General features: G+C 58.7%; 2 protein-coding genes, 1 long non-coding RNA gene and 1 pseudogene across 14 annotated transcripts in view; 3 read left to right on the top strand and 1 right to left on the bottom strand.

The window, feature by feature from the left end:
* Window positions 1-11372, top strand: part of POC1A (POC1 centriolar protein A) — a 131980-nt gene extending 120608 nt beyond the window's left edge. For 3 of the 4 annotated variants that reach the window (XM_067754622.1, XM_067754621.1, XM_067754619.1), the window contains exon 12: window positions 10813-11372. The gene's annotated coding sequence lies outside the window, so the exon portion shown is untranslated. Of the gene's footprint in view, window positions 1-7052; window positions 7161-10812 lie in introns of all 4 variants that reach the window. The other variant, XM_067754620.1, reaches the window with a different exon arrangement.
* An 826-nt stretch (window positions 11373-12198) lies between these two features.
* DUSP7 (dual specificity phosphatase 7) lies at window positions 12199-25409 on the top strand. Of its 2 annotated transcripts, XR_010947038.1 has the most exons (4): window positions 12199-12842; window positions 14326-14760; window positions 17559-17981; window positions 25200-25409. XR_010947038.1 is itself a non-coding variant. In XM_067754624.1 (3 exons), the coding sequence occupies exons 1-3, from the start codon at window positions 12326-12328 to the stop codon at window positions 17864-17866; spliced, it is 1260 nt and encodes a 419-aa protein (XP_067610725.1). In that variant the 5' UTR covers window positions 12212-12325; the 3' UTR covers window positions 17867-19627. The 2 variants fall into 2 exon arrangements, 1 of the variants encoding a protein (XP_067610725.1); XM_067754624.1 differs by lacking the exon at window positions 25200-25409 and having other exon boundaries at window positions 12212-12842; window positions 17559-19627.
* LOC137232508 (uncharacterized) overlaps window positions 18180-25811 on the bottom strand; it is a 75517-nt gene continuing 67885 nt past the window's right edge. For 7 of the 8 annotated variants that reach the window (XR_010947039.1, XR_010947044.1, XR_010947042.1 and 4 more), the window contains one exon: window positions 19308-19423. This is a non-coding gene — a long non-coding RNA (uncharacterized lncRNA). Of the gene's footprint in view, window positions 18337-19307; window positions 19424-25811 lie in introns of those variants that run through there. The other variant, XR_010947045.1, reaches the window with a different exon arrangement.
* LOC137233197 (U4 spliceosomal RNA) lies at window positions 24501-24567 on the top strand (annotated as a pseudogene).

The raw sequence follows: 25811 nt of genomic DNA, 5'->3' as shown, positions 1-25811 counted from the left end.
TTGTAAGATAGTTCATGCCATCCCTGCTCAACCCCTTCCAGCAGTTCCCCAGCCTCCTTCAAGTATAGGACACAATGCTCACCACAGCCAAGAGGCCCTACTCAATCCTGCCCATTCCCCCACCCCCATCTCCTACCACCCTCCACCCTCCCTTCATGCCCCTCCCACCACGCCAGCCTCCTGATTATTCCTTGGACACACCAGGAACATTCCAGCCCCAGGGCCTTTGTACCTACTGTCCCTCCTGCCAGGAATGCTCTGACTTTACCTTTCTGTGCCTTGGCCTCCTCATCCACAGCATGGGGTAAGAGTAGCACTGGCCTCACAGGGCTGCGGGAAAGATTTGCTCTCACAATTCACACAAAGCTCTAAGAACAGACTTTGTGCCTGCAGGGCTCCAATCCATGGCCTGGGGAGGTGGCTGGAGGTGGGTGGGGGCTGAAGGTCTGGGCCCCCAGCATCAGAATGCTACAGGCCAGCCAGCTGACTACAAGGCCTACTCCAGGCTCAGCCTTGGTCAGCTGACTAGAAACCTGGGGTTCAACCAGTGTTCCTGGGAGGGACACCCTTTGTACCCCATGAGGCCCTCAGTCCGCTCCCTAACCACCATGGGTCTCTCTCATTGGACACCCCACTCCACATGCCAACATGGCTCCTAGACAGCCTTTTCCTAATGAGGCTTCCAGCCACCAGGCCAATCTGAATGGCCAGGCATGGCCCCCACTGGACAGGGAGGGAGGGTGGGGCAGCCAACCCACATGCCAGGCCTCCCTGCCCACCCGCTAGCCGAGAGGGGCAAAGGTGGGGGTCAGGGCTGACAGGTCAGTGGCCTCGCTGCATCCAGGGCTCTCTGGTTGGGTAGGGGTAGCTGGGCTGGATCTGAATGAGGATCTTGCTGCTGGCCAGCTGGCTGGCTGTGGAGGGGCTTCATCATGCCCCCATGGGCCCTCCCACCCACCTGGTTCTATCCTGCCTCTAATGGCTCAGAACCCCAGTCAAGCAGGGCCAAGGATTTGGGGCTTTTTCTGCCTGGAGAGGAGTGGGCCCTCTAAGGGGTCTCCCCCCAAGACTGCTGGCCTGGGGGCCTCCTGCAGGGGCTGGGAGCCTGGCAGCCACCTTGTGGGGGTGGGCACAAGACTTCTGGGGAGAGTCTTCCCTCCACTCCCCCTCCCCCTGGCTTCCTCCTCCAAACACATGTTTCCAGTCCCCTCTCAGGCCCCTCTCCCCCTCCCCCAGCCCCTTCCCATTTCCTCTCAGAGGCCCTCACTCGCATGTGGAACTCATTAGGAGACCCTCAGAGCTTGTAACCCAACTCTGGCCTGGGCTTGAGGAGGGGGCCCTGTCCACAGCCCCCATGCTGAGAGGACCAGCCTCCCTGTCTGGCCCCTGTCTGGCCCTGTGCAGCCTTGAGCTAGAGACCACAGGAGCTGGTCATGGCCAAGAGCTGGCTGGTGCTGGGTGGGGGAAGCTGGCCAGGCTCCGACTCATCTCTGCCCGGTGCCCATTTAATCATCCTAGCCTCCCAGGAGCCGGGCTGGGATGGCAGTCGGACCTGCTGGTGAAAAGCAGACCTCAGGGCGCCTAGAGCCAGCCAGAGGGAGGGTGTGGGGTTCTGAGCAGCTACTTGATGATCCTCAGCTTCTCATCTGAAAATGAGAAAGGAAGTCCGGGGAAGAGAACATGGTATGAGCAGCCACTGGGCAAGACAAGGCTATTTTCTCTCCTGAAGGACAGGCTGAGTGCACAGTCCCACGGGCCGGGAGTGGAGATTATGCAAAAAACTGATGCTGTGGTCACCAGAGTTTGGGAAATGCCAGATGAACAAAATTAAGCCAGCTATATCCCTGCAGGACTTCTCAGAGCCTTTAACACACTCCTATGCTATGCAGCTGGGGCCACAGAGTTCACAGTGTTTTTCAGACATTTGACCACATGACCCTCTCTATGAGGTGGGCCTAGTGTTCTATGGATCCCACTTTGGACAGTTCTACAGGGAGAGCCCTGAGGAGGCAGGAGCCATGGGTCAAAGACCCCTGATGGGAAAGCTCCCTGAGGGTCAGAGCAGGGGCTGTTGTCTGCTGGGTCTGAGCGAAGGGTGGGAGTCGAATGGTGGTGACAGCTAAGGAAGGGTGAGCAGGAGGCAGCAGGGGGCTGGTGTGGCTGAGACTTGGAGGTAGGACCAGGCTGGAGCTTGGCCAGGGCCTGGTGACTCTGCTTCCCTCCCTCATGGCAGGTGGGTAGGCAGGGGTGGACACAGAGGCAGAGGCATGAGGCTGGTGGGCAGGGCCCTGCCCCATGGGGTGTTGGGCGTGTCCATGGCCCCACATCAGCCTCAGGACAGGGCAGCCACCAGCTGCAGGTTCAGAAGAGTTTCTGTCTCCTCTGTCTCTGTTTCTCTTCCTGTTGGAGCCAGCCTCTCTGTTCAGAGTCTGTTCTGCCCACACTCCCCGGCACAGCTGCTTACAGCCCCCGTCCCAGGCCTCCCCTCCAGGACTCCTTCCCACAGGGGTCACTGCCTGCCCCCGGGGCCCTCTCCCCACTGTCCAGGCATAAGAGGGCTCAGCAGGGGGACATGAGCTCAGCCCTGGACTGGAGCCTTCACACAGCATGTTTCCTCCTGCCTCAAGCAGCCTCGCATGGTGTACGGTACCCCATTCTATAGAGGAGGAAACAGGCCTGGAGAGGGGAGGCCGGTGGTGGAGTCAGCATTACAGGCAGGCTCCCCAGTCTCCACCTCTCCCATCTTACCCATGCCCTGTCCCAACACACATGGCACACTCACACCTTGGTCATCTGAGGGCCACAACGGGTTGTCCTGCTATGTCCAGCGCAGGGTCTGGCAGGTGGTCAGCACTTGACCTCGTCCGGTACAGGTGTCAGGCCAAGGCACTCCTGCAGTGCATGGGGGTGGTTGGGAGTCTGTGCCCAGCCCCTTAGGCGAAAGAGACCCTTCCCTCTGACAGTTCCGAGGCAGAACCTGCCTAGCTGCCCCGCACCCCTGGGAGTTAGGGTAGACAGAAGGTATTGCCCCACTTTATAGATGAAGAGGCTGGGGCACCTCCAGGGGCCACCCAAGTCCACAGCAGCACCCCAGATCCGGGGGTTCCAGCTGCCTCCTACGTGGGAGCTCTGTGTCCCAGTAGTGCTCATGGCCTGGGGAATTCAGCCACTCCCCAGCCTGAGTTCTTGGGCCTGGTCTGTTGTTTCTGGGGAGGTTTTGACAGAGAGTTCCAGCTCTGGCCAAACTGCCTTCTCAGTGCCTCACCCCCACCAGCCCTGGTCTCGGAGCCACCCCTATGGCTCAGGCCAGAGGGCTGTCCCATCTGGCAGTGGGGGTCAGGGCAGTGCTGGCTTCTAATGGGAGACTGCATAAGCCATGGCAAGGGGCAGGGAGGTGGGAAGGGGGCCTTAAGCAGAGCTGATCCCTGGTCCTCCCTGTAACAACCTCAAAGGGCCCCACTAGGAGCCCTGAGAGTTCACTGGTCCCTCTTCTCTCCCAGAGGACCCTAGTCTTTGCAGGGAGGGAGTATCCCAGGTTTGAGGGCATGTGCCCCTCTGGCAGGAATAGGGCTGGGTGAGGCCACATCAAGAAGGGGAGTTCCCCAGACTGTTTCCTAGTGCTGCCACCCATGCCTGCCTACCTGAGAACATGGCACATAGAGCTCCAGGCGACCGCTGGACAGCTGAGCCCATGTGGGATGGTGTTGGGCATGAAACCTAGAATAGGGCTGAGCGCTGAGGCCTCAACACAGCAACCTTGTGTCAGGGCCAGGCCAGCTGGTTCCCAGGCCATTTCCCCAACTTCATCTTGGTCACATGATCTCCATCACTATCACCATCAAAGCCTTATAGGAGGAATTCCTGAAAAACGGCTGTGTGGACTGATGGGGAGGAGACCAGACAGGCCCAGGCTGGCAGTAGGCAGATGCTAATGAGGCAAGTAGGCCTGGCAGCTACAGCGAGACCTACCAGGCACCGCCCTTTGGCCCACCCGAAGCAGACCCAGCCCAGACCCCTGGCACATCCGCCTGCCAGGTGCCCTGGGAATTCCCAGCCCCCTTCGCCCTCCCAGCCTCAGAGGTTGGATTGGCTTTACTGTCAGGAGCCTGCCACAGCTGGCTCTCCTAATCAAAAAACCATAGCTGGTTTGGCAAAGACGGACCAGGGCACCACCCCGGACTCCATCATTGCTCCTTGCCTTTGCTCTGGCTGGGAATCCCTGCCCGAGTCACCCTCCTGCCCCCCACCCCTGCTCAAACCACTGGGGCTCCAGGCCTTTCCTGGCAGAGGTGGCTTCAGAAGGATCAGAAGCTTCAAGTGGGAGGCCAAGGGTGATACGGTGGCTAGAGGCCAGCAGCCAAGGACCCCTGCTCCCCTAAAGCCCTGGCTTCCACCCCTCAGAGCCCCAGGTGGGCTCATGAGGTGCTGCCCACAAGCCCTAAAGTGTCATAAAATGGAGGGGAGATCAGCCCAGGGCAAAGATTCTGGTGAGCGGCATGCAAGAGGAAAGGGCTCGCCTTGACCTATGACTTTGGGGCAGGGAGCCAGCCCAGCCAAACTTACCTGAGTCCTTTTCCTCTCTCCTCTGCCTTCCTCCAAACCCCAAGGAAATCAGAGCCAGCTGCCTGGTTTCTTGGGGCTGTTGAGCTGTTTCTCCTGGCCCTCTAGGGATGACCTCAGTGTCAGCAGATGGGGCTTCCCCCACGCATCCCAGCCCCTCTTCCAGGCTTGAGAGTGGTGGTATGCAGGACTGGAACCCAGGCTTGGGACCTGAGGGACCCTGGGTCCACCAGGAGGTGGGAGTTTGGGCTCAATTTGCAGAGGAAGGATAAGCTGCACCAGAGTTGTGGGTGGAGTGCTCTCTCTGAAACAGGGAAATTGAGGCCTGCAGCCCAAGGACAAGGATGAGGCCCTGCCAGACATTGTGGGAGCGGGGAGCCATCCCTTCATGGTAAGAAGCCTTCTGACTCTGGGCAGGTCATGCAGGACTGGCTGAGGCCCAGGTGGAGAATGGAAGTGAGAGGTTTCTAGAATCCTCCAGTGTGGCAGAGAAGAGCCAAAGGCATTTTAAATCACAGGACCATGTGCTCATGGCTGACAACACGGAGTCCAGAAGAAAGGCGGGATCCCACTTCCCAGTGCCCCCCCGGCTCTGGAGGATGAGCTGGTTTGGGGGTAAGGATAAGCCGTAGTCAAAGGAAAGAGCCAGGACAGGAGGGCTCCAACAAGCAGACCAGTGAGTGCAAAGGCCCTGAAGCGAGAGCAAGATGATGTAGGGGCCTGGGCTGGGCAACCAGAGAATCCTGGACCCTGATGGGAGGCGAGGAGGTGGGGAGAGGGGCCGTGCCAGATCACTGAGGGCCATGCTGGCCTGTGCCCGGATGGTGGGAAGCTTCAGAGCAGGGGAGGACCAGGTCTGATTCTCAAAATATCCCTCTGGGGCTTCCCTGGTGGCGCAGTGGTTGAGAGTCCGCCTGCCGATGCAGGGGACACGGGTTCGTGCCCCGGTCCGGGAGGATCCCACATGCCGCAGAGCGGCTGGGCCCGTGAGCCATGGCCGCTGAGCCTCGGAGCCTGTGCTCTGCAACGGGAGGGGCCGCGGGGGTGAGAGGCCCACGTACCGCAAAAAAAAAAAAAAAAAAAAAAAAAAGATCCCTCTGGCTGCTGGGTGGGGAGGCTGCGAAGAATGCTAGGGAGATGGTCCACGGGAGAGATAGGAGGGCCTGGACTGTGTAGTGAAAGTGGACAGATTCTGGGTAGGAAAGGATTAGCCATGGAAGTAGAAAGAGCATTTGATAGCACACATGCTATGTGCAGGATACAGCCCCCCTCCTTATGGGGCGAGTAGCTTGCCCATGCCCCCACCCTGGCAGTGTTGGCCCCCTTCCACCCCAGTGACGGGAAACAGCTGGTAGAGCAAGGGGTTCCCTGTAGAGCCTGGAGCCAGGTAAGAGCCAGCTGGAAACCCCTGGGCTGGGGGAAAGGAGCTCTGGGTTGTTAGTCTGGGGCCCAGCCCCCTGCCACAGCTGGGGTTGTAACCATGGGCCTTAGTTTCCCCACCTGTCAAATGAGTTGACAGCCCTCCCAGGGCTGGTGCAAAGCCTGGACACGGGGACAGAAGGAAACAAGACTTGAAACCGTCAGGTGGGCTCCTGATCAGTAAGACCACAGGGGCCTGTGTGTGGGAGCCCCAGGCAGGCATGTCAACCCTCCTACCAGACCGTCCTTCCCACTTGCTCGTGTTTATGTGTTTCCTTCCCATCACCTGGGCCACGATGACTCACCCCAGGCCCCATGGGTAAGTGAGTAACTGGCTGGGGCTGGAGCCAGGCCCTTGGGCAAGACATTTCCCTTCCTAGGCCTCAGTTTTCTCATCTGTAGAATGGACAGACAAGCCCTGCTCTGCTCACCTCACTGGGGACACGGGGGCAATGCGGGGCTGAGTTGGCGAACACTGCACTGGCATGAGGGCCATGGGGTAGGGCCTTTGTGCTGGGATCAGGCCTGCTTGACATCAGTCCCAAGTCAGCCAGCCCCGAGCAGGCCTTGAAATGTTCACTTGCCCAGGCTGACCAGCCCAGCAGACCCCCATACTCTGAGGGGAACCCCATGCCCAAGACAGCTTGGAACAGAGGGCAGTTGGGGTCATGAGAAAGGCCTGGATGGGCCCCAGGACTCTGCATGACCACGTGGGGGACTCCAGTGATGAAGGGAGGCTCACACAGGGGAAGTCGCAGCGGGGAGGCTCCACTGGGTAGAGAGTGGAAAATGCTGGGCCCTGCAGGGGAGGACTCGGACCAGGAGCAGACTCTGCTGAGGTTAAGCAGGGCAGGCTTCCTGAGGCCATGGCCCCTCAGAAGCTGGAGATAATTTCGGGTGTAGGCATGGAATGAGGAAGTGTGTGGAGGCAGGGGTGCTGTGTCTGGGCACCAAGTAGGAAGCAGGAGGTGGTCAGAGTGAAGTGAGCTGGGGGTGGGGACAGAGAAGCATAGCTGGTCTGGCTATGAATTGAGACGTTAGCAAAAAGGTTTTACCTCCCGTGTCTACCACAGTTGATCAACTGGTCCTGCCTGCTTGGAAGGGTTTTCAGGCCAGAGGATGGTTCAGCAAGTCCTGTGATTGACTAGTAATGCCTGCCAGGGATGAAACGTGGCCGAGTGGTGAGTCTTCCACACTGAGGCAGGCCCCAGTGGGCTGGTGTGTGGCTGGGAAAGGCATGCCCCAGGGAGTCCACCTGGGGAGGTTGGCCAAGGGCCTGCAGTCACTGCTGGGTGGGGAGCAGGGAGAGAGGAATTACATATGTCTAGTTCCCCCTCTGAGGTCCCACTTCACTGCCCTGCACACTCCCTTGCTCAGGGCAGGTGCTCAGAAAATGAGCCTGAATGGGAGGGGAGGCTCCTCCAGAGGCAAGGCTCTCTTCGCTCTTCCCCTCCACCTTCTCCAGGTGGCTTTGGGGAGTTCCCAGATCTTCTAGGCCCTGGCTTCCATCCTGCCAGGTTTTGTTCTCTGATTTTCCTGGGTGTGGCCCTCTCTCTCACCTGACCTGCCCCAACCTGCCCTGACCTCCTACCCCCTCTGCCCCAACACCTGGGCAGGGCAGGGAGAGGGTGGATAGGCTGGGCCCCCAGCAGCAGAGCTGTCCCAGGCAACAGCTTCCCTGTGCCATGCTGCCATCACCCAGGGTCTGGCAGCCCCCTGCTGGGAGGCAGGCCGGGATGGACTTCTGTTCCATCCAGAACTAGTCACCACAGAGATCCCAGCAATGGCCAATATGGAAGGGTGAGCCCAGGTGACTGGAGGGCTGTGGGAGAAGAACATGGATTCCATCAGCCTGTAACAGCCTCTCTGGGTTATCTGTCTGTGGGCACCCCTCCAGCAAGAGTGGCAAGTGGCCACACATACAGGGTCTGTTGGCATGTGTGCATGTCACAGTGAGTGTGTACGTGTGTACTGTACATTTCTGCACTCGTGCATAGGTCTGTATTTGTGTATTTCTACGTACACGCTTATGTGCCTGTGAGCATATATGCATGTATAGGTAGATCTATGGGTGTTTGGGCCTGTCTTATGTGTCCTTACGTGTGTGTGTGTGTGTGTGTGTGCGTGCGTGCACATGCATGGATGTGTACAGCCAGGAGTTCTGTGCAGGGCAGGAGAGTTGCCAGGCTTTTCACAGTCCACTCCTGGCCTGGCTTAGACACTACTTGTTCTGACTGTAACCCAGGCAGGCACCTCACCAAGGGATGCGGGAGAAGCTGTCCCAAGGGTCAGGGGCAAGCATAGTGACCCCTAGTCTGGGTTTCAGGCAGGGCTCTGATGGCACATCTCCCCCAGCCTAGTGGAGCTGCCCTTGGCAGAGACTAGCTCTGTCACCAGCAGCAGGCATCACGGACTGGAGTGCCCTGCCCCAGCCCCTGCTCCAGCCCCTGCTCAGCTCTCATAGTGGGAAATAGACCTTGACTGGAAAGCTGCCCTCCTGGAAGCAAGCAGGAGCTCATCCCAAATTTGTGCTAGCCTCTTTAGGGTAGGAGGGCAAGAAACTGACCCTCCTCCCCTCCTGCCCCTCCAGCATATGCCATTCAAACATGCTGGCCCATCTCTAAGAAATCCAGGGGCAACAGTGAGAAAAGGAAAGTCCGCTTCCAAGATGCTTAAACTATTCTTGGTGACACGGCTCCTAGGTCACCATGCCATGTGGACATGTGTTTGGGGGGGGTGGTACACACCAGTTCATATCTGTTTAGTTCACATCAAACATCCCACCATCACAGCTAAGCCTTGCCGGGCTGGGAAGCCCCCTTCTCTGTGTGGCTCTGGGGCTGGATATGTGCAGACAGGGTAGGTAGCTCCAAACGTGCCTCATGGGTTTGGGCCTGGCAACTGGGGGACGAGGGATGAGACAGAGACGGCAGGAGGAGAAATGGCCTTGAGGAGGGGCAGGCATACCATTGGACATCCAAAGGGAGAAAGTCTGGTGGGCGGTGTAACCATGACTGTGATAGAGTCCAGAGCAAAGTTGGGGGGCAGGGGTCCTGGGATCACAGATCAGGGGGGCTAATCTAGCCTGGAGGATCAGAGGAAGCCTCCCTGAGGGTGACACCTGAGCTGGGATATTCTAGAAGGCAGGCAAAAGGTGAGGGCGAAAAAATGTCCTGACTGAGGGAAGAGCATGTGTAAAGGCCTGGAGGGGTGTGGGAGAGGGGTACAGCCCGCAGAGAGTTCAAACACACCCCACCCGCAGCTCCCCTCCTGAGACCCAATCACCCCCAGGGACTCACACCTGTTCTGGGGCCCCCCTGCCCCTCAGGGAGACCCTAGTGAGTGGGGCACCTCTCCCAGGGGCTGCAGGTGAGGGAGGGTCTGAACCTTGAAGGGCAGGAAAGGCCACATTCCTGAGGAGGAGGAATGTCTTTGATCCCAAGCTCTCACCCAAGGTACCAGGTCCCCTCTTCCAGTATCCTTGAGGGAGGGTCACAGGTGCAGAGCAAGGCCCTGGGCAGGGGCAGCTCTGGCCTCTTGCTGTCTGACCATAGGCAAGTTCTTGTTATGCTCTGAGCCGTGTATGTCAGAGGGTTCTGTGTCTGTCCCTTGCCCCCTTCCCTAACACCCAAGGACAGCCCTGCTGGGATCCACTTTACACATCACTGTGTCTAGCGGTTCAAGACTGTAGGCAGGGCTTCCACTCAGGAACCAAGGCTTTGGGGCTCTCCTCCAGCCAGGGTGATGGGGGCCCAGGACCACTGCAGCATCTCCCATGGTCAGGCTAATTCTCTTCCACCCCTTTGCTCCCCCTGTCACCCCCTCCCCAGATGCTCTCCCTTCTCCTGTACTCAGTCAAACCCTGCCTCTTTTTACATCCCTGCGGGAGGATGCCCCCCACCCCCCAGGGAGTCTTCCCAATTCCACACATCCTCACAGGTCTCTCCTCCAGGGTAGCTGTCCCCGCTAGAGGAGTCCAGAGGGTGAGGGAGACTAGGGAGCCATTACAAGCTAATGTGAGGGGTGGTGGGCCTCCTCCCCTCTTCTGGGAGGGGCTTCCTCGCGCACGGGGGATGGAGACGGGGGGGGGGGCACGGTGGAGGGTCCCCTCGCAGTTGTGCCCCCACTAGTGAGAACAATGGTCAACTCCTCATCAGGCACTGCTGTAGGCGAAGCTCCAACAGGCCCCCAACAAGCCCGTTGAGGAATGACTCACTGGCCAGCAGGTCCCCTCCCTTGTGGGTCTGCTCAGGCCTTTTGAGTGAGGTGCTGGTTGTCTCCATCCCTGACAACCAGCACCTGGACTACCGGCTAAGGGGCCTGGCTTCAGAGAACCACCCTCCCAGGCTGACAGATTTGTGATGGACTGGTTGGGCACTGTCCAGACCAGCACGATCCCACGTGGGGAAAACTGAGGCCCAGAGAGGTGGGAACCATACTCGGGCCACACAACACGTCAGCAGGTGGCAGGGCAGAATCCACATCTAGGCCCCTCAGGCCCCGGGAGCCCTTTCCACTCGTCCTAGGTCCCCAGGGAAGTAGGCTCTGCCCAGCAACCCTAGGACAAGCCTGCGCGGGAGGCCAGAGACCTGATTCTCCTATCACCTCTCTGGGCATCGAATCTTGGGTGATAAGGCCACCTATGATTGCAGTGCTGTCATCTTGCTGGGAGTGTGACTGTGGGAGAGATCCCTGCTTCTTTTCGACACAGCCCTGCAGCGGGATGAAACCCTTCACATAGACTATCCTTCGCATGGACAAAGGGGGGTGGGGGGAGGGAGGTGGGCAGCGGGTACTAACCCAGGGCCGCCCCTCTTCGTGCCTTCCTGCCAGCGGAAAGCTCAAATCCTGCGGGTTCCAGAAGCACTCCCTTCGGCAAATCTCAAGCGCCACCGCCCTTCATCTCTGACGCTAACCTCCCTCCAGCTGGGTGTAGAGGCAAGGTGGCGGGGAGCTGACCAGCCTCGGGCAGAGTGGGAAGGATAAACCCCAAGGATGTGGGAGCACTCCGCCCAGCAGGGAACGGACCAGACGAACCGCAGGATCAGCCGCGAGCTCCCTCCCGACGCAGACAACCCTGACTCAGTAGGGAAAGTGCGGCAGGCCCTGCGCACGCGCACCGTTCGAGCCGAGCCGCTTTGTTCCAGCGCTACCTGCGGATCCATTCACCTACTCCGCCTAGGCAGCCTGCGAGCCGATACACAGCGCTCGCTGAGACCCCGCCCACTTCCCGCGCTGGGTGGAACTTTCGGCGGGCCCCGCCTTCCTCTCTCCGCCCCACCGTCTCCTTCGGCCGCGATTGGCCACCTGCGTGGCGCACTCCCGCCTACCACGAAAGTTGATTGGTGCGTTGGGAGGTGGGAGGAGGAGAGCCGATTAAAGAGGATCCCCCCAGCACCCGCTCCCGTGGAAAAGTCACGTGGCGCTTCACTCGGCGCCTGTCACCACCCCGCTTATGAAGCTTCCTTAAAGGGCCCGCTCTCTCTTCCCAGGTCGTTTAAGGATTTCTTCACCCCTGCCCGTGGAGGGTGGCACGGCCTTGGGCCGTCCTACTCCGCCAGTTGCCTAGGTGCTGATCCCCCCTCAGGCCTGCTGGGGTGAGACTACCTTCAGGTCTTTAAGCTTGTAGCCCTCATTGGGACTATGCAAGTTGCCAGAAACGGTGACCGCCTAAGCACAGGTCATGGCACGTAGTAGGCGTTCAATTTCCATTTGTTGAATGAACTCGCTGAGAATGAATGAATGGAGTTGACAGGAGGAGGGGGCTTTGGCTCAGCCTGATCGCCCCTTCCCTCCGCCCCAACCCCGGGGAAACTCTGCTTCCGTGAACGTAGGAAGGGGATGCCACGCGCAGGACGCCCCCAGGGCAGCCCTTCAGGGTAGGGCACAGAAAAGCTGGGAGCGCGGGATAGGGGAACCGAGAGGGTCTTGGCCGGGCCCCCAGGCGAGTCATAATCAGTTCTGGGCCAGGCGAGACGGCGGCAGCGCTGAAGCGGGGCGAAGGCCGGGGCGCAGGTCTCCGGGCACACGGGACTGCTCGCGCGGCCGCGTACCCCGTGGGGAGGGGCGGCGGAGGTACGGCGCCTTTAAGCTCGGGCGCCGGCCCCGCGGCCCCGCCCCCCGGAGGACGCCTCGGCGCGCGGCCGTCCGAGACGCCGTTTAATTGGGGCTGTCAGGCCGCGGCGCGCGCGGAGGGCCGGGCGGGACGGAGGCCGGGAGGCCGGGGCGGCGGGCGTGCAGCTCGGCGGGAGGCGGGCGCCCGGAGACGCGGCTGGGGCCCGCGCGGCCGGGGCGCCGTCCCAGGGCAGGGCTGCCCGGCCCCGGCCCCGGGCCGCCCGCGCTCCCCATGAAAAACCAGCTCCGCGGCCCCCCAGCGCGGGCGCACATGTCGGCCTCGGGGGCGTCGGCGGCTGGGGGCACCGGGGCGGGGTCGGAGCCCGGTGCGGGGTCTGGTTCCGGCGCCGGTACCGGGGCAGGCGCGGCGGCGGGTGCGGGGGCCATGCCTTGCAAGAGTGCCGAGTGGCTGCAGGAGGAGCTGGAGGCGCGCGGCGGCGCGTCCCTGCTGCTGCTCGACTGCCGGCCGCACGAGCTCTTCGAGTCGTCGCACATCGAGACGGCCATCAACCTGGCCATCCCGGGCCTCATGCTGCGCCGCTTGCGCAAGGGCAACCTGCCCATCCGCTCCATCATCCCCAACCACGCCGACAAGGAGCGTTTCGCTACGCGCTGCAAGGCGGCCACCGTTTTGCTCTACGACGAGGCCACGGCCGAGTGGCAGCCAGAGCCTGGCGCTCCCGCTTCGGTGCTTGGCCTTCTCCTGCAAAAGCTGCGCGACGACGGCTGCCAGGCCTACTACCTCCAAGGTGAGGGCAGCACCGAGACCCTGTCTGGGATTGGGGCTCTCCCGCGGCTCCCGGGTGCCCCAGCCGGAGGCCGCTTTCTCTCCCCGTACCCAGCCTGCCCGGCCGGCGCCACGTCGCCCCCGGCCCGCATTCTCCTCTCCCGGGCGTCCGGCCCCAGCTGTGCGGGTTTAGGCTGATACGCAGGCCTCCTCTACACCTTTCTGGGCACGATCTAAGTGGGTCGAACAAACTTCTCCCCGCCTGGGCTTTCCTTTTTTCGTGTTGTTGGGGCCATAGCAGCTCCTAGGTTCCCCGTGAGCCCCTCAAAGGAGGGAGGGTCCCCTCCTGGGCACCCAAGTTCAGCTCCTACAGACTGGAATGCGTGTTCCTGGAAGGCCCGGGTTAGGACAGGAGTTTTTCATAATCGTCCCCGCCCCCGCCAGGGAATAGGGATCATTTGGGTTGGGGGACTCCGGGCATCCCCGCGTGGGTCTCATCACTTGGGAATCACCGCCTCTTGGAGGCGCTTGGGGCACGGCTGTAAGCAGTGTTCCTTGCCCCAGCTCTGGTTTTCTGGGACCCCCAAGTCCTTAGCCTGCCACCCCAGAGACTGTGGAAGGGGGAGGCAGCGCTGGGAGGCGAGTGGCTGCAGCCGGTGTTTCCAATTAACATTCCAAAATGGCCTCTTGCTGGCAGCGGGGCGGGCAGGCGGGAGGGGAGAGGAGGCCTGCGGCACCCTCGGGCGCAGGGCCCATCCTTAGCTGCAAGGCGCTCCCCATTTCTTGTCCCTGTAAAGCCCCCAGCAGCTTCCCCTTCTGTGGGTCCGAGGCTTGAGAGGGACCTTGTGTTATAAGGGGGTGGGTTCTGGAGAGGTGGAATTGGGACCCCTTTTATGAACTTGCCCCTGCCCTGGGAAAGAGCCAACAGATACCTTCACACTACTTCCCGTGTGGCTGAGAGTGGGGCTCAAGCACCCTATTCCCAGTCAGGGGGCCCAGGCCCTCTCTGCCTCTAGCTGACCCAGATGCAGCTCTGGCCCCTGCGGTCTCATCTATAAGAGGGGTTTGCAAACCCACAGGTGTTGGCCTGAGATGGGGTGGTTTGCTCTCCTTTACCGCTTAGCAGTTACTGAGCACCCATGGGTGCCAGGTGTACATGGGAGCTGTGGAAGAGGAATGAGCTGGAGTCTGTCCTCAAGTGCCCTAAAGCTGGTTGTATGGCTGGGGCCCTGAAGCCCTATGGGCAAGGGTATGGAGCTCAAGCATGTTACTTTATCACTTGGGGCCTCAGTTTCCCCATCTGTGAAGTGGATCATAGGATAGTGTGGAGAAAACAGGAGGAGGTACATGTGTAAATATGTAGCGCCGCCCGTGTTGTCCGTTGTTGGTGTTACGGTGCTTGCCGTGGGGAGCCCTGGCTGCTGTTGGTCTCGTGCAGCCTGTTTGGTCTGGGGTCACTGGCATCGTCAGTCTCTCATCCAGGCCCTGTCTCATCCTGTCCACAGGTGGTTTCAACAAGTTCCAGACAGAGTACTCAGAACACTGCGAGACCAACGTGGACAGCTCGTCCTCGCCGAGCGGCTCACCGCCCACCTCAGTGTTGGGTCTGGGGGGCCTACGCATCAGCTCTGACTGCTCAGATGGTGAGTCGGACAGAGAGCTGCCCAGCAGTGCCACCGAGTCAGACGGCAGCCCTGTGCCATCCAGCCAACCGGCCTTCCCCGTCCAGATCCTGCCCTACCTCTACCTCGGCTGCGCCAAGGACTCCACCAACCTGGATGTGCTCGGCAAGTACGGCATCAAGTATATCCTCAACGTCACGCCCAACCTGCCCAATGCCTTCGAGCACGGGGGCGAGTTCACCTACAAGCAGATCCCCATCTCTGACCACTGGAGCCAGAACCTCTCCCAGTTCTTCCCTGAGGCCATCAGCTTCATAGGTAAGTGCTGCTGCGCTTCGGCCAGGGTGGGTGGGCTTGCGCATCAAGGTGTGTATGGGACTCTGGGTGTTGCCCGTGCCTGGCTGGGTATCTCTGGGCCTGTCAAGACCTGTGTGTGCCCTGCATGTGCCAGCGTGTGCCCATGGGTGTACCCAGGCCCACTGTGCGTCACCGAGGCCCTCGGGGCCTGAGCAGTCCCCCGACTCGCAGGCTCCCTGCAGCTGTTGGAGCCTCGTGGACTCTGCTGTCCAGCTTGGGTTTTTCTGGCTGTGCTGTTTCAGGCTCAGCAAGCTGAAACGTCCCAGCTCTCAGACCTCCCACGAGTCTTGCTTGCTTTGCGTCACGCCTCAGCGCACATGTCTCTTTAGGGGCTGTCACGGAGCCTCTTTGGGCTTTACTGTGTACCTGAGGGGGCTAAAGTGTGGCCTGGAGCCAGAGGCCTCCCCCTAACTGGCAGCTGTTGGAACGTGATGACCCAAAGGGCCTCGGCGGGGCCTCAGATGCTCCCGGCAGCCTGTGGGGCTTGCTTGGCATATAGGAGGTATTCAGAGAGTATGGGGAGAGGCTGAGGAAGTCCTCCCCAGAGCAGTGTGTTCTGCTGTCTGGCTTAGCGCCCTCTGAGCCCCCTGCATCCGCAGCCTCAGCTGACTCGGGTTCCTTATCTTTGACCTCCCATCCTGCTTTCTCCTTGGCCAGCTGGAGGCTGTTTAGATGGCAGGTCGTCTTTGGGTTCAGCTCTCACCCAGGATTCAGGAAAGGGACACAAGATCAGGGTGAATGTAAACCCTGGGCTCTCCGAGCCTAGTGACCCAGTGTTCTGTCCAGCCTCCGGTGGCAGGGAGGGGGTGGCCCGGCAGTCTTTTCCCTCTGGCGGCTATGTCCAGTGGAGGGCGTTTTGGTGTCAGCTGGGCTGGGCTCGCGTTAATAACAGGAAGTGGGAGGCTTCCCCGCCTCATCCGCTTACTGGGAACCAAAAGTAGGTGCCTGGCTGGGAGGAAGGAAGGAAGCTGAGGCCTGGGGGAGGGGCTGTGTCGGGGGCTATCCAGAGCTTCCCAGCTCTGCTTGGGAGGACGTGGCCCAGAGGGCTGTGGGTGCTGCCTCAGCATTTGTGCTCTCCCCAGTGAAGAGGGGGGTGAAGAGGGGGCCCCCGGATTTCCCAGGGCTGAGCCTGGTTTGTAGGTGTTTTTATCGTTCTTGGAGGTCCTTTTACATCTGGGGAGGGGGACAGAACAGGGTGTAGAGGTGGGAGGAACCATACTCCCTTTTTGACAAGTGAAGGAATTGAAGCCCAAGCATCCCATAGGACTCAGTGGGGCAGGATCAAGCCCCAGCACCCCCGAGGCTCCGCCACACCCTTAGAGGGCTAAAAATAAAGCCAGCGGAAGCGGTTTGACTTTGGATTACCTAGGAGTGGGTTTGGGGACCAGGCCTTCCCCTTATCTTGATGTGTCACCACTGGAGGCTTGTCTCCACTACCCCCTTCTCCTGCCCCAAATCTAAAGGTCAGACAGCGTGGTTCCACGTGAATCCATGACGTCGGTCTCTTCCCCCGCTGGTCTGTCCCCCAGTTGGTCCCCGAGTCTGGATTAAGCACCTACTGCATGCTTTGCCCTGGGAACCCTCATGTGGGCTTAGGGAAGGGAAGTCCTGCCAGGCCAGAAGCAGTGAGTGCCATACGAGGAACAGTTTGTGAACCTGTGGCCTTTTGTAGGAGTGCATCTTGAAGGAGTGTACCTGGCTCCCAGTGAGCTCAGGCGGGGACCTTGGGGACCCCAGGCCTGCCTCTTGTTAATCTGTGCCCCTGGCACAGCTATGGCACGGAGATGCAGCTGTGCTCGGGTCTAGGGGAGGAGAGATTACAGGACTGAGTTGGCCGGTGGCTCAACCGGTATTTGAGCTCCTACTGCCTGTCAGGCATAGGCGTCTGAGCACCGCACTGGGGGAATCCGGGAGGAGCGGTGAAGGGGAGAGTTGGCAGAACTTGGTTGGCTGTGGTGGGAGATGTCACTGGCACATGGGCCAGGGAAAGTCTAGTAAGTGGTCTGGGTAGGCCCCACATAAGCAAACTCCACTCGTGAAACTAGGCGTGGCCCTGGTCCCAGCCCCTGGCTATTCCGGAGCAGGACTAAGGCCCCGGGGACTGGCTGGGCCGAGGGCAGAGCCGAGTGCTGCCTGCCGTTCCCTTGTGGAGGAGCCTTCATGAGGCCTGTTTCTGGGGAGGCTCTCGGGGGCACCCATGGAAGCTGCCCCAGGACAGCAAGCTCAGCCCTGAGCCCCAGGTCGTGGGCTAGCGGGGGTGAGTGCTGCGAGTTAGGAGGAACCTTTGTGTGACCTTGTGCTCCTTACTTGGTCTCTGTGCCTGTGTCCTCATTTATAAAGTTAACTTGGTAGCCATGGTGCAGATGACCTGAGAGGATGCAGGTGACACCTTGGCATGTAGTAGCACACGGTTAGAGCAGCAGTAGGACTAGCAGTGATCACAGTGTTTGTGGCGCCCCCCCTTGGCTCACGTCCCTCTAAGAGCACTGTGAGTAAGCAGGCCCTCTGACAGGAGAAGACCGAGGCGCAGGAATGTCCAGTGACTTGGAGCTACCGTGTGGCAGAGCCCTCTCCACAGTCATGCTCTTAACCTCGACCCCAAGTTGCTGTCCCACCCGCGTGGGACTTCACCAGGTCACTCGGGAGTCGGGAGGCACCAGCCAGTCACCATGCTGCCCCCAGCCCCACCTGTGCCCCAGCCCCACCTGCGGTGGCTCCCTGGAGGAGGTGCTGCCCTGACCCGTGCCTGTGTGTTTCAGACGAGGCCCGCTCCAAGAAGTGCGGTGTCCTGGTGCACTGCCTGGCAGGCATCAGCCGCTCGGTGACGGTCACAGTGGCCTACCTGATGCAGAAGATGAACCTGTCGCTCAATGATGCCTACGACTTTGTCAAGAGGAAAAAGTCCAACATCTCACCCAACTTCAACTTTATGGGGCAGCTGCTGGACTTCGAGCGGACGCTGGGGCTGAGCAGCCCGTGTGACAACCACACGCCCAGCGAGCAGCTCTACTTCTCCACGCCCACCAACCACAACCTGTTCCCACTCAACACGCTCGAGTCCACGTGAGGCCGGGGGCACGGGGCAACGGGCCAGCCCCTCCCGGGCCTCCACAGGGCCCGCAGGGAGGGCCCACACCTGCTGCCTCTGGCGTGAGGAACCCGGACATCGCCTGTGCCCAGAGGTGAGCTTCCCTCACCGTCCCGGGGAGGGTGCAGCCCACAGCCAGGCCTCCCCCGGCAGGACTTTCCGGAGGGGCCCTCGGCTCTCAGACATGTGGCTTTGGGAGTCCAGTGGGGCCTCGTCCTTGTCCCAGGACACTCCTTTCTGCTGATGGCCCAGCCAGTTTGGCTCTTTTTTTTTTAAAGACACATCCATGGACCTGAGTTTACTTTTTATTTTTGGCAGGTAAATCCGAGCTCCCTGGAGCAGAGAGTGTTCAAGCTCTTCTTGATTTTTCTTTTTTAATGAAAAGTGTTATTTTCAGGCTACATGCAACAGTGGATTGTATAAACCAGTATTTCATCCCTTTCTTGATCCTGCGAGAGAGAGAGAGAGAAGTGTTATCAGTTTGTTTTTCTTCTTATTTCAAAAAGCAATTCTTGGGTTTTTGTTTCTAATGGAAAAGACAAACCCCGCGTTGATCTTGACCAAAAGCGTTTTGCACATGTGTGAAGCCTCCGTTTCCGCAGCGGCCCTTAAAGGGGTGGTTTGCTGCTCTCGCCAGCTTTGGACTCCCAGGCCTGCCCACACCTCCCACCTCGGCCCAGCCCGACCTGGCGCTGCATTTGCCTGTGATGACTGCCGCGAGTGGTGAGTGGTGGGCTGGACAGGTAGCCTTTGCATTCTCTGCCCACCCAACTGCCCTTCTCGTGGTCCCTGCCAACTGCCCCAGGCAGCAGAGGGAGGCCCTGCCACTGTCCTGCTGGAGGTGGGGCCACAGGGGGCTGCCACGCAGTAGCATTAACCCTCCGGGCTCAGCCCCGAGGGGGGCCTGGGCCCCAGGCCCTTTTTATGTGTACCCACTACTTGCTTGTTCCTCTCTCTGTCTGTTGGTAGCTGAGGGTGCAGGCCCAGTGGCTGGGGGGGCGTAGGTGGTGGCACCCAGCCCTGCCTCCCCCGAGTCTCTTCCCTCACCCTGGTTGTTGCTTTGGTTCAGCTGCCACTCCTAGCCCCCTCAACCCGTGAAAGCCTGCCCTGTGCTCATCTTGCCCCTGCCTTCTATTAAGAAACTCGCACCCATTTCAATCCCAGGGCAGGGGTGGGTGGCGAGGATGGACAAGGAAAGGGGTGTGAGGCTCTGTCCATCCCTCCACCCCCATATCCACAGAACAAAGCCACGGATTCCGTTATCCTCCTCCAGTTTTGTTCCTTCTCCAACCTCAGTTCTCCCAGGTGTCAGGACTGCATAGGGCCTGGGGAGGGGTGAGCAGTCGGGCTGGGGTCCCTGAGCGAGCCAGCACTCAGCATGTGAGCAAGGCCACGGAAACTCTGCCCCCACTGCATCTTACCTCACAGGGGTGGTTTTCAGGGATTCTTTAAGGCAGCAAATTAAAATCTTGCCACAGTCAAGAAATTGACAAAAAGCTTCCATGCTGTACATGGTTCTCTTTCTCTCTTTTTTACCTTTAAAAAGAAAAACCCAGAAAGATGCATCAGATTTGTGTAAATGAGGGTATGCCAAGAGGGTGGCCAGTTTTGCTTTATGAACTTATGAAGGAAAATTTGTGACCCTACATATATATACACACACATACATATATATATATATCCCGATCCAGCAACGGGACTTTGTTTATATTGCAAATAAATATTATTTTTTCTTTAAAACGAATTGTGTCTGATGAGGGCCAGGGGTGGAGGCAGTGAGGAGGGGCACTGTGGCCAGTATCCCAGTGCCTGCTCTGCGAGAGGCAGCAGCCTGATCCTGCCTGGGGCCTGTTGGGCACTTGCTGTGACTGGTTGGAGGTGCCCAAAGCTGGGAGGAGCAGCTGGGGTGTGGGCATTTCCCCAGCCACTCAGGTGCAGGCAGGCTGGGGCATCTGGGCTTTCTCCATGTGCTTTGGCCCACTGGTTAACAAGTCAAGGCTTGGAGAGGTTTTATGGACCAAGGTTACAGAACTGAGCCCCTGCTCGCCCAGAACCGCCCAAGGCTGTCCACTTGGACATTGCCCAGACTGCCCAAGCGCTCCAGGCTCCTGACCTGCGCCCCCTGTGGCCCCGGCGCCCTGACCCCTTTCTCTTTCTACTCTTGTGGACGGGACATGGGGTGTGTGTTTATCAAGCTCCCTCCTTCCCCCTCTGTCCCTGGGATGCTTACAGGACGTGAAGCCTGGTCAGTGAGCAGGTCAGCCCTGCTTTGCTCCTCAGGAGCTAGGTGGCTTCAGACAGGTCCCTCAGCCTCCCTGAGCCTCAGTATCTATATCTGTACAGTGGAGCCAGTCACACCCAAATACCCAGTGCTTTTCACGTTCGGGCATGATGAACACCTGATGTTAATTTCCTGGTCTGGACCTGGGCCTGCAGGGAGGGCTAGGCTGTGCCCAGCTTCTCCAGAGCAGATGAGCGTCAGCCCTCCATGCAGGCCCCTCTGGAGGCGTAAGGCCAGGCCCTGGGGGGAGCAGGGGGCAGGCAAGGGTCCTGGAGAAGAATGATGGCTGTGGCCTGGGGAGCGAGGCCCCCAGTGGGCCCCACAGCCCCATGTTACAGATGGGGAAACGGAAGCTCCGCAGGGGCTTCACCTCTGACTGGACTGAGCCCCGGTCATGAACTTAGGGGGACCTGGGGGCTGACTCCGTTTCCCCATCTCTGCCTCTCCCCTGGCTTTATCCCTTCTGCTGTGACCAGCACTGGACTAGCCCTGGGTGGCAGGTAGGTGGGCAGGGCCGGAAAAGTGAGAGCAATTCAGCCCCTTCCCCAGCACTCCCCTTTGGGCCATCTAGGCTCTGCCGTCTCTGTCCCTGCCCCATCTCTCCCCGTGAGTTACATCCAACGGGAACAGTCACGCCCTCACGCGTATGAGGAGGGCTAGGTGGGCTCGAATCCCAGCTGTGTGGCTGCCAGCTCCTCAGCCCTCTCACTCAGCCTTCCCATCTCTAGAAGGGGGGACACTGCAGTGCGGCCAGCAGGCCCGTGGGAGGGGGAGGAAGGGGGTTCTCAGTGTCGGCAAAGGGGCGGGGGCTGCTTTGGCTCTTGGGCTCCCTCAGGGCCCTGGTCCTTCTGTGCCAGGGGCGGGCAAGGGGGTGGGGGCCTGAGCAGGCAGAGACTGGACCTTTGTTCCCTCGCTGCCCTCGGCCAGGGCTGGGGAAGCCCGCGGGTGCTGGGCGGGGGGCTGGGCCCTCGACAGGCCGAGTAAGTGCCTGGCAGTGCCACCGTGCCCAAGCACAGGCTCGGGGGTGGGAGCAGCAGTCTCCTCCTGAGCTGGCCCCTCCAACCAAGCACTGAGGGACTTTACCTCCTATGCAACCTTAGGCCAGGTGGCCTCTGACCCTCGGTGTCCTCATCTGTAGAAACTCCCACCTCACTACCATGCCTGGCTGAGGTTCCCTGCAGCTTCCTTCTGGTGGGGGCAGAGGGATAGGTCATGGCTGGGTGGCTGGAGCCCTGGGTCCTTGCTCTGACCTTGGTCTAGGTCGTGCTAGACTGCTGTCCCCACCCTGGGTCCCAGGTTCCTGCCTCATGGTCCCTCCCTCTGAGCTCCTGTTGTTGCACCTTGTTTTGGTTGTGCTGTCCCCCTGGGCCCTGTCCGTCCCAGGCCTCACTCTGAGCTCCTGTTGTTCCACCTTGTCTTGGTCGTGCTGTCCCCCCTGGGCCCTGTCCGTCCCAGGCCTCACTCTGAGCTCCTGTTGTTGCACCTTGTCTTGGTCGTGATGTCCCCCACTGGGCCCTGTCCGTCCCAGGCCTCACTCTGAGCTCCTGTTGTTCCACCTTGTTTTGGTCGTGCTGTCCCCCTGGGCCCTGTCCGTCCCAGGCCTCACTCTGAGCTCCTGTTGTTCCACCTTGTCTTGGTCGTGCTGTCCCCCCTGGGCCCTGTCCGTCCCAGGCCTCACTCTGAGCTCCTGTTGTTGCACCTTGTCTTGGTCGTGCTGTCCCCCACTGGGCCCTGTCCGTCCCAGGCCTCACTCTGAGCTCCTGTTGTTCCACCTTGTTTTGGTCGTGCTGTCCCCCTGGGCCCTGTCCGTCCCAGGCCACCTTTGGCTGAGGCCTTGGATGCCAGTGGAGCTCGAGGACACCTGGCTCTCGGCTGCATCTGCTTCGTCTCTGTGCCCTCAGTCCCATCTCTTTCCTCCTGACCCTCTTTCTGCCTCCCTTTGGGTCCCCGTTTCTGTCTCCATCTCAGCCCAGGCCCCCAGGACCCCCTCATCCACTTCTTAGCCACTTCTTAGCATTCTCATGGGAGGAGGATCTGAGCCACTCAGTCACTCACTCACTCACTCGCACATTCATCCAGCAGCCATTTCCTGTGCCGACTGGGCTGTCCCAGTAGTCGGAACATGCCCGAGGGAAGTTCAGTGATGTCAGACTGGGTGGCAGGATAATAGGGCCCTCAACTTGTCCTCTGATAAATGAATCAGGTGCAACAGCAAGAGTGACTAAGGCTGGACACGAGAAAGAACTTGTAGCACTGTGGAGGAGTCACCCTGAAGGGGGTCTGACAAGGACACCACAAAAGAGATGAACATTTCCCTAGAGTGGTCCTGCTCCGAGCCCGGGGGAGGGGGAGGCTGCCCTCAGGAGAGGGGCCACCTCCACAGGACCCCTCCCCAGAGTGCAAACATAGTCATCCCTGACGAATGGGGCAGGGCGGGGGCAGGCAGCAAGCCTGTGCTGGAACCCGCTCCCACCCCTGCTGCCGCCACCACCTGGTACACGCAGGCCTGCCCCTGGATACTATGTGTGCAGCGGGCAGACCCTCTGCCTCAGCACGGATGTGGCCGGGAACACCGGCACCCACACCCAAACCCTTAACAGAAGCCAGAGACGCTGAGTAGAAGCAAGGCCTCCCCACCCTGCTGCCCTGAGACTTTTCACCCAGGTCCTGCCTCCCCCATCGGGCTGGGAGCCTTCTCCCTCTGGCCGCATGAAGGACCAGATACACGAGCGCACACACACTGCCCCCTCATTCTTCAGACAAGACAAGCCCAAGCAGGTCTCACGGTGATGGAGGAGCCGCCTGCCTCTGACTCCAGCCTCCTCTCATCAGGGTGTGGCCCGGTGAGGTCATCCCTTCCCAGGCAAGGCCATTAAAGACCATCATTAGCAACTCCCTAGAGGTAAGATGAGGCCTCAGCGCCATTGTCTCTGGCTGGGCCAGATGAGCCCTGACAGGGAACAGGGGACTCCAGCCCCTGCCAAACCCCCTTTGCTCAGGAAGGCAGCCCCCTTCCCAGGTCTGCTCCGTCGCATACCTCCAGGGGGCATCATCTACCCTGTGGCTTCTGTGCATCTATAGGATGTCCATCCACCCCTCTACGTCCACACCTCCTCCTCCAGTCCCAGGGCCCTTCCATCCCTGCTGCAAGCAAAGAGGGGCTGCAGCCCCTTCTCCAGGGCTGGATGGGCCAGCAGGGGGGTGGAGGGGTGTGGTCCAGAGGACAGGGGAGCCCCTAAAGAGCTTTAAAAGCCCATGGCTGTCACTAGACATGACAGTTATAGTTGTCACTATAGACAGTTAAGTTATAGTTGTCACTAGAAAGATCCCCTAGAATGTAAGTTGGTGGAAAACAGTATGGAGGTTCCTCAGAAAACTAAAAATAGAACACCATATGATCCAGCATTCCTACTCCTGGGCATATATCCAGACAAAACTAGAATTCAAAAAGATACATGCACCCCTATGTTCATAGCAGCACTGCTCACAATAGCCAAGACATGGAAACAACCTAAATGTCCAACAACAGATGAATGGATAAAGAAGATGTGGTACATATACATAATGGAATACTACTCAGCCATAAAAAAGAATGAAATAATGCCATTTGCAGCAACATGGACACAACTAGAGATTATCATACTAAATGAAGTAATTCAGACAAAGAAAGACAAATACCATATGGTATCACTTATATGTGGAATCTAAGATATGGCACAAATGAACCTATCTATGAAACAGAATCACGGACATAGAGAACAGACTGGTTCTGTTCAAGGGAGAGGGGGTTGGAGGAGGGATGGAGTGGGAGTTTGGGGTTAACAGATGTAAGCTTTTATAGAGAGAGTGGATAAACAACAGGTCCTACTGTATAGCACAGAGAACTGTATTCAATATCCTATGATAAACCATAATGGAAAAGAATATTAAAAAAAAGAATGTATATATAACTGAATCACTTTGCTGTACAGCAGAAATTAACATAGCAGTGTAAATCAACAATGCTTCAATTTTTAAAATATTGATTAAAAAATTAAAAAACACTAGTTTCTGAGTGGAGAACAGGCTGAGGGGCAAGTGTTCAGGACAGGGGACGCTGAGGAGGCTAGCATGGTCACATTGGGTGGTGGGGACTGGACCATTGTAGCATGGGAGGAGAGGCGGAGAGAAGGACACAACCGCAGGACCAGCAGCACTTGAGCCTCATGGGAGGCAGCACCCATGGTGTGAACACAGGGTCCCAGTGTAACTTAGCAGGACCCTATGGGGCCTTCCTGGGACAGACCCCTCCTCCATATCCTCTGCCGTAGGCCCTCTCTGAAGTACCCAGATAGCTTTGCGCAGTGGCAGTATTGTAGCCAATGAGGTTTATCCGAGGCACGATTATTGCTAACTGAAGTACCCAGATAATGGTATCTGATGCACATCTCGAGTTCTTTTACAGATATGAAAACCACGTCCTGGCTATTGTAAATAGAGCTGCAGTGAACACTGTGGTACATGATTCTTTTTGAATTATGGTTTTCTCAGGGTATATGCCCAGGAGTGGGATTGCTGGGTCGTATGGTAGTTCTATTTTTAGTTTTTTAAGGAACCTCCATACTGTTCTCCATAGTGGTTGTATCAATTTACATTCCCACCAACAGTGCGAGTCCCTCTGGCTCTACATGATGAACTCGTTTAATCCTCCCTGAAGCCCTAGGAGTGGGGTGCTGATTGTCCCCAGTGGGCAGACGAGGAAAGCAAGTTGAGAAGGGTCTGCACTGGGGTCTGGGTGCACGTCTGGCTGACTCTGGAATACTTGCTCTTGTCATAGTGAAGAACAAATCTGCCTCCATATTGGACCTGTTTCTTTTACTCTAACCTTTGTCTTCTATTACTTTTGCTACAAGAATGTTGCCTGTAGCCTGAAATATACAGGACAGCCCATTCTCAAGGCTCTGACTTTCAAAGGTATAACACTTTTCCATTCATGTAGAGATAAAAGGTTGCAGAACAGAGAATAACATTTGTCTTGTTGGAGGTTTACAGGAACATCATGACCTGGGCTAAGTTGACAGACGCAAGAAGGAAGGATTCTGACACCAAGAAGTTTGCACCAACCAACCACACCCCCTCCCCCTTTTAACATGAAAAAAGCCTGAATTCCAACTCTGGTAAGGTGGTTCTTTGGGACATTAGTCCACCATCTTCTCAGTATGCTGGCTGTCTCAGTAAAGTCGTTATTCCTTGCCCCAACAACTTGTCTCTTGCTTTACTGGCCTGTCATGCAGTGAGCAATACAAGCTTGGACTCAGTAACACTCTCAAATATCCCAGGCCTGAGAGGTCCATGGTGGCTTTGGGGTCTTTGACCCCTCCCAATCCCAACACCACCTGGGCTCCCACCGGTGCCAACCCTAGGAGCAGCATCTTGAGGGAGGGTGCCTGTAACCCCCTTTCTGAAGGGATTACAATTCATCTGTGGGTTCCCTGGGCCAGGCTGGGCAGGGGAGGCAGAGGAGGAGAGCTGGCATCACCTCGGGAGGCTTGGGAGGGAGTGTTGAGTCCGGGCTGTCCCAGATTGCAAAGGCTGGAGGGGCAGAGACTCAGGGACACCCAGTTCTAAAAGGTAAGGTGTCAGGGAGGCTTCCCAGAGAAGGGG

Source organism: Pseudorca crassidens, chromosome 10, assembly GCF_039906515.1.
Source record: "Pseudorca crassidens isolate mPseCra1 chromosome 10, mPseCra1.hap1, whole genome shotgun sequence".
In the NCBI taxonomy this organism is placed as follows: Eukaryota; Metazoa; Chordata; class Mammalia; order Artiodactyla; family Delphinidae; genus Pseudorca; species Pseudorca crassidens.
This window is presented reverse-complemented; position numbering and strand designations above follow the sequence as displayed.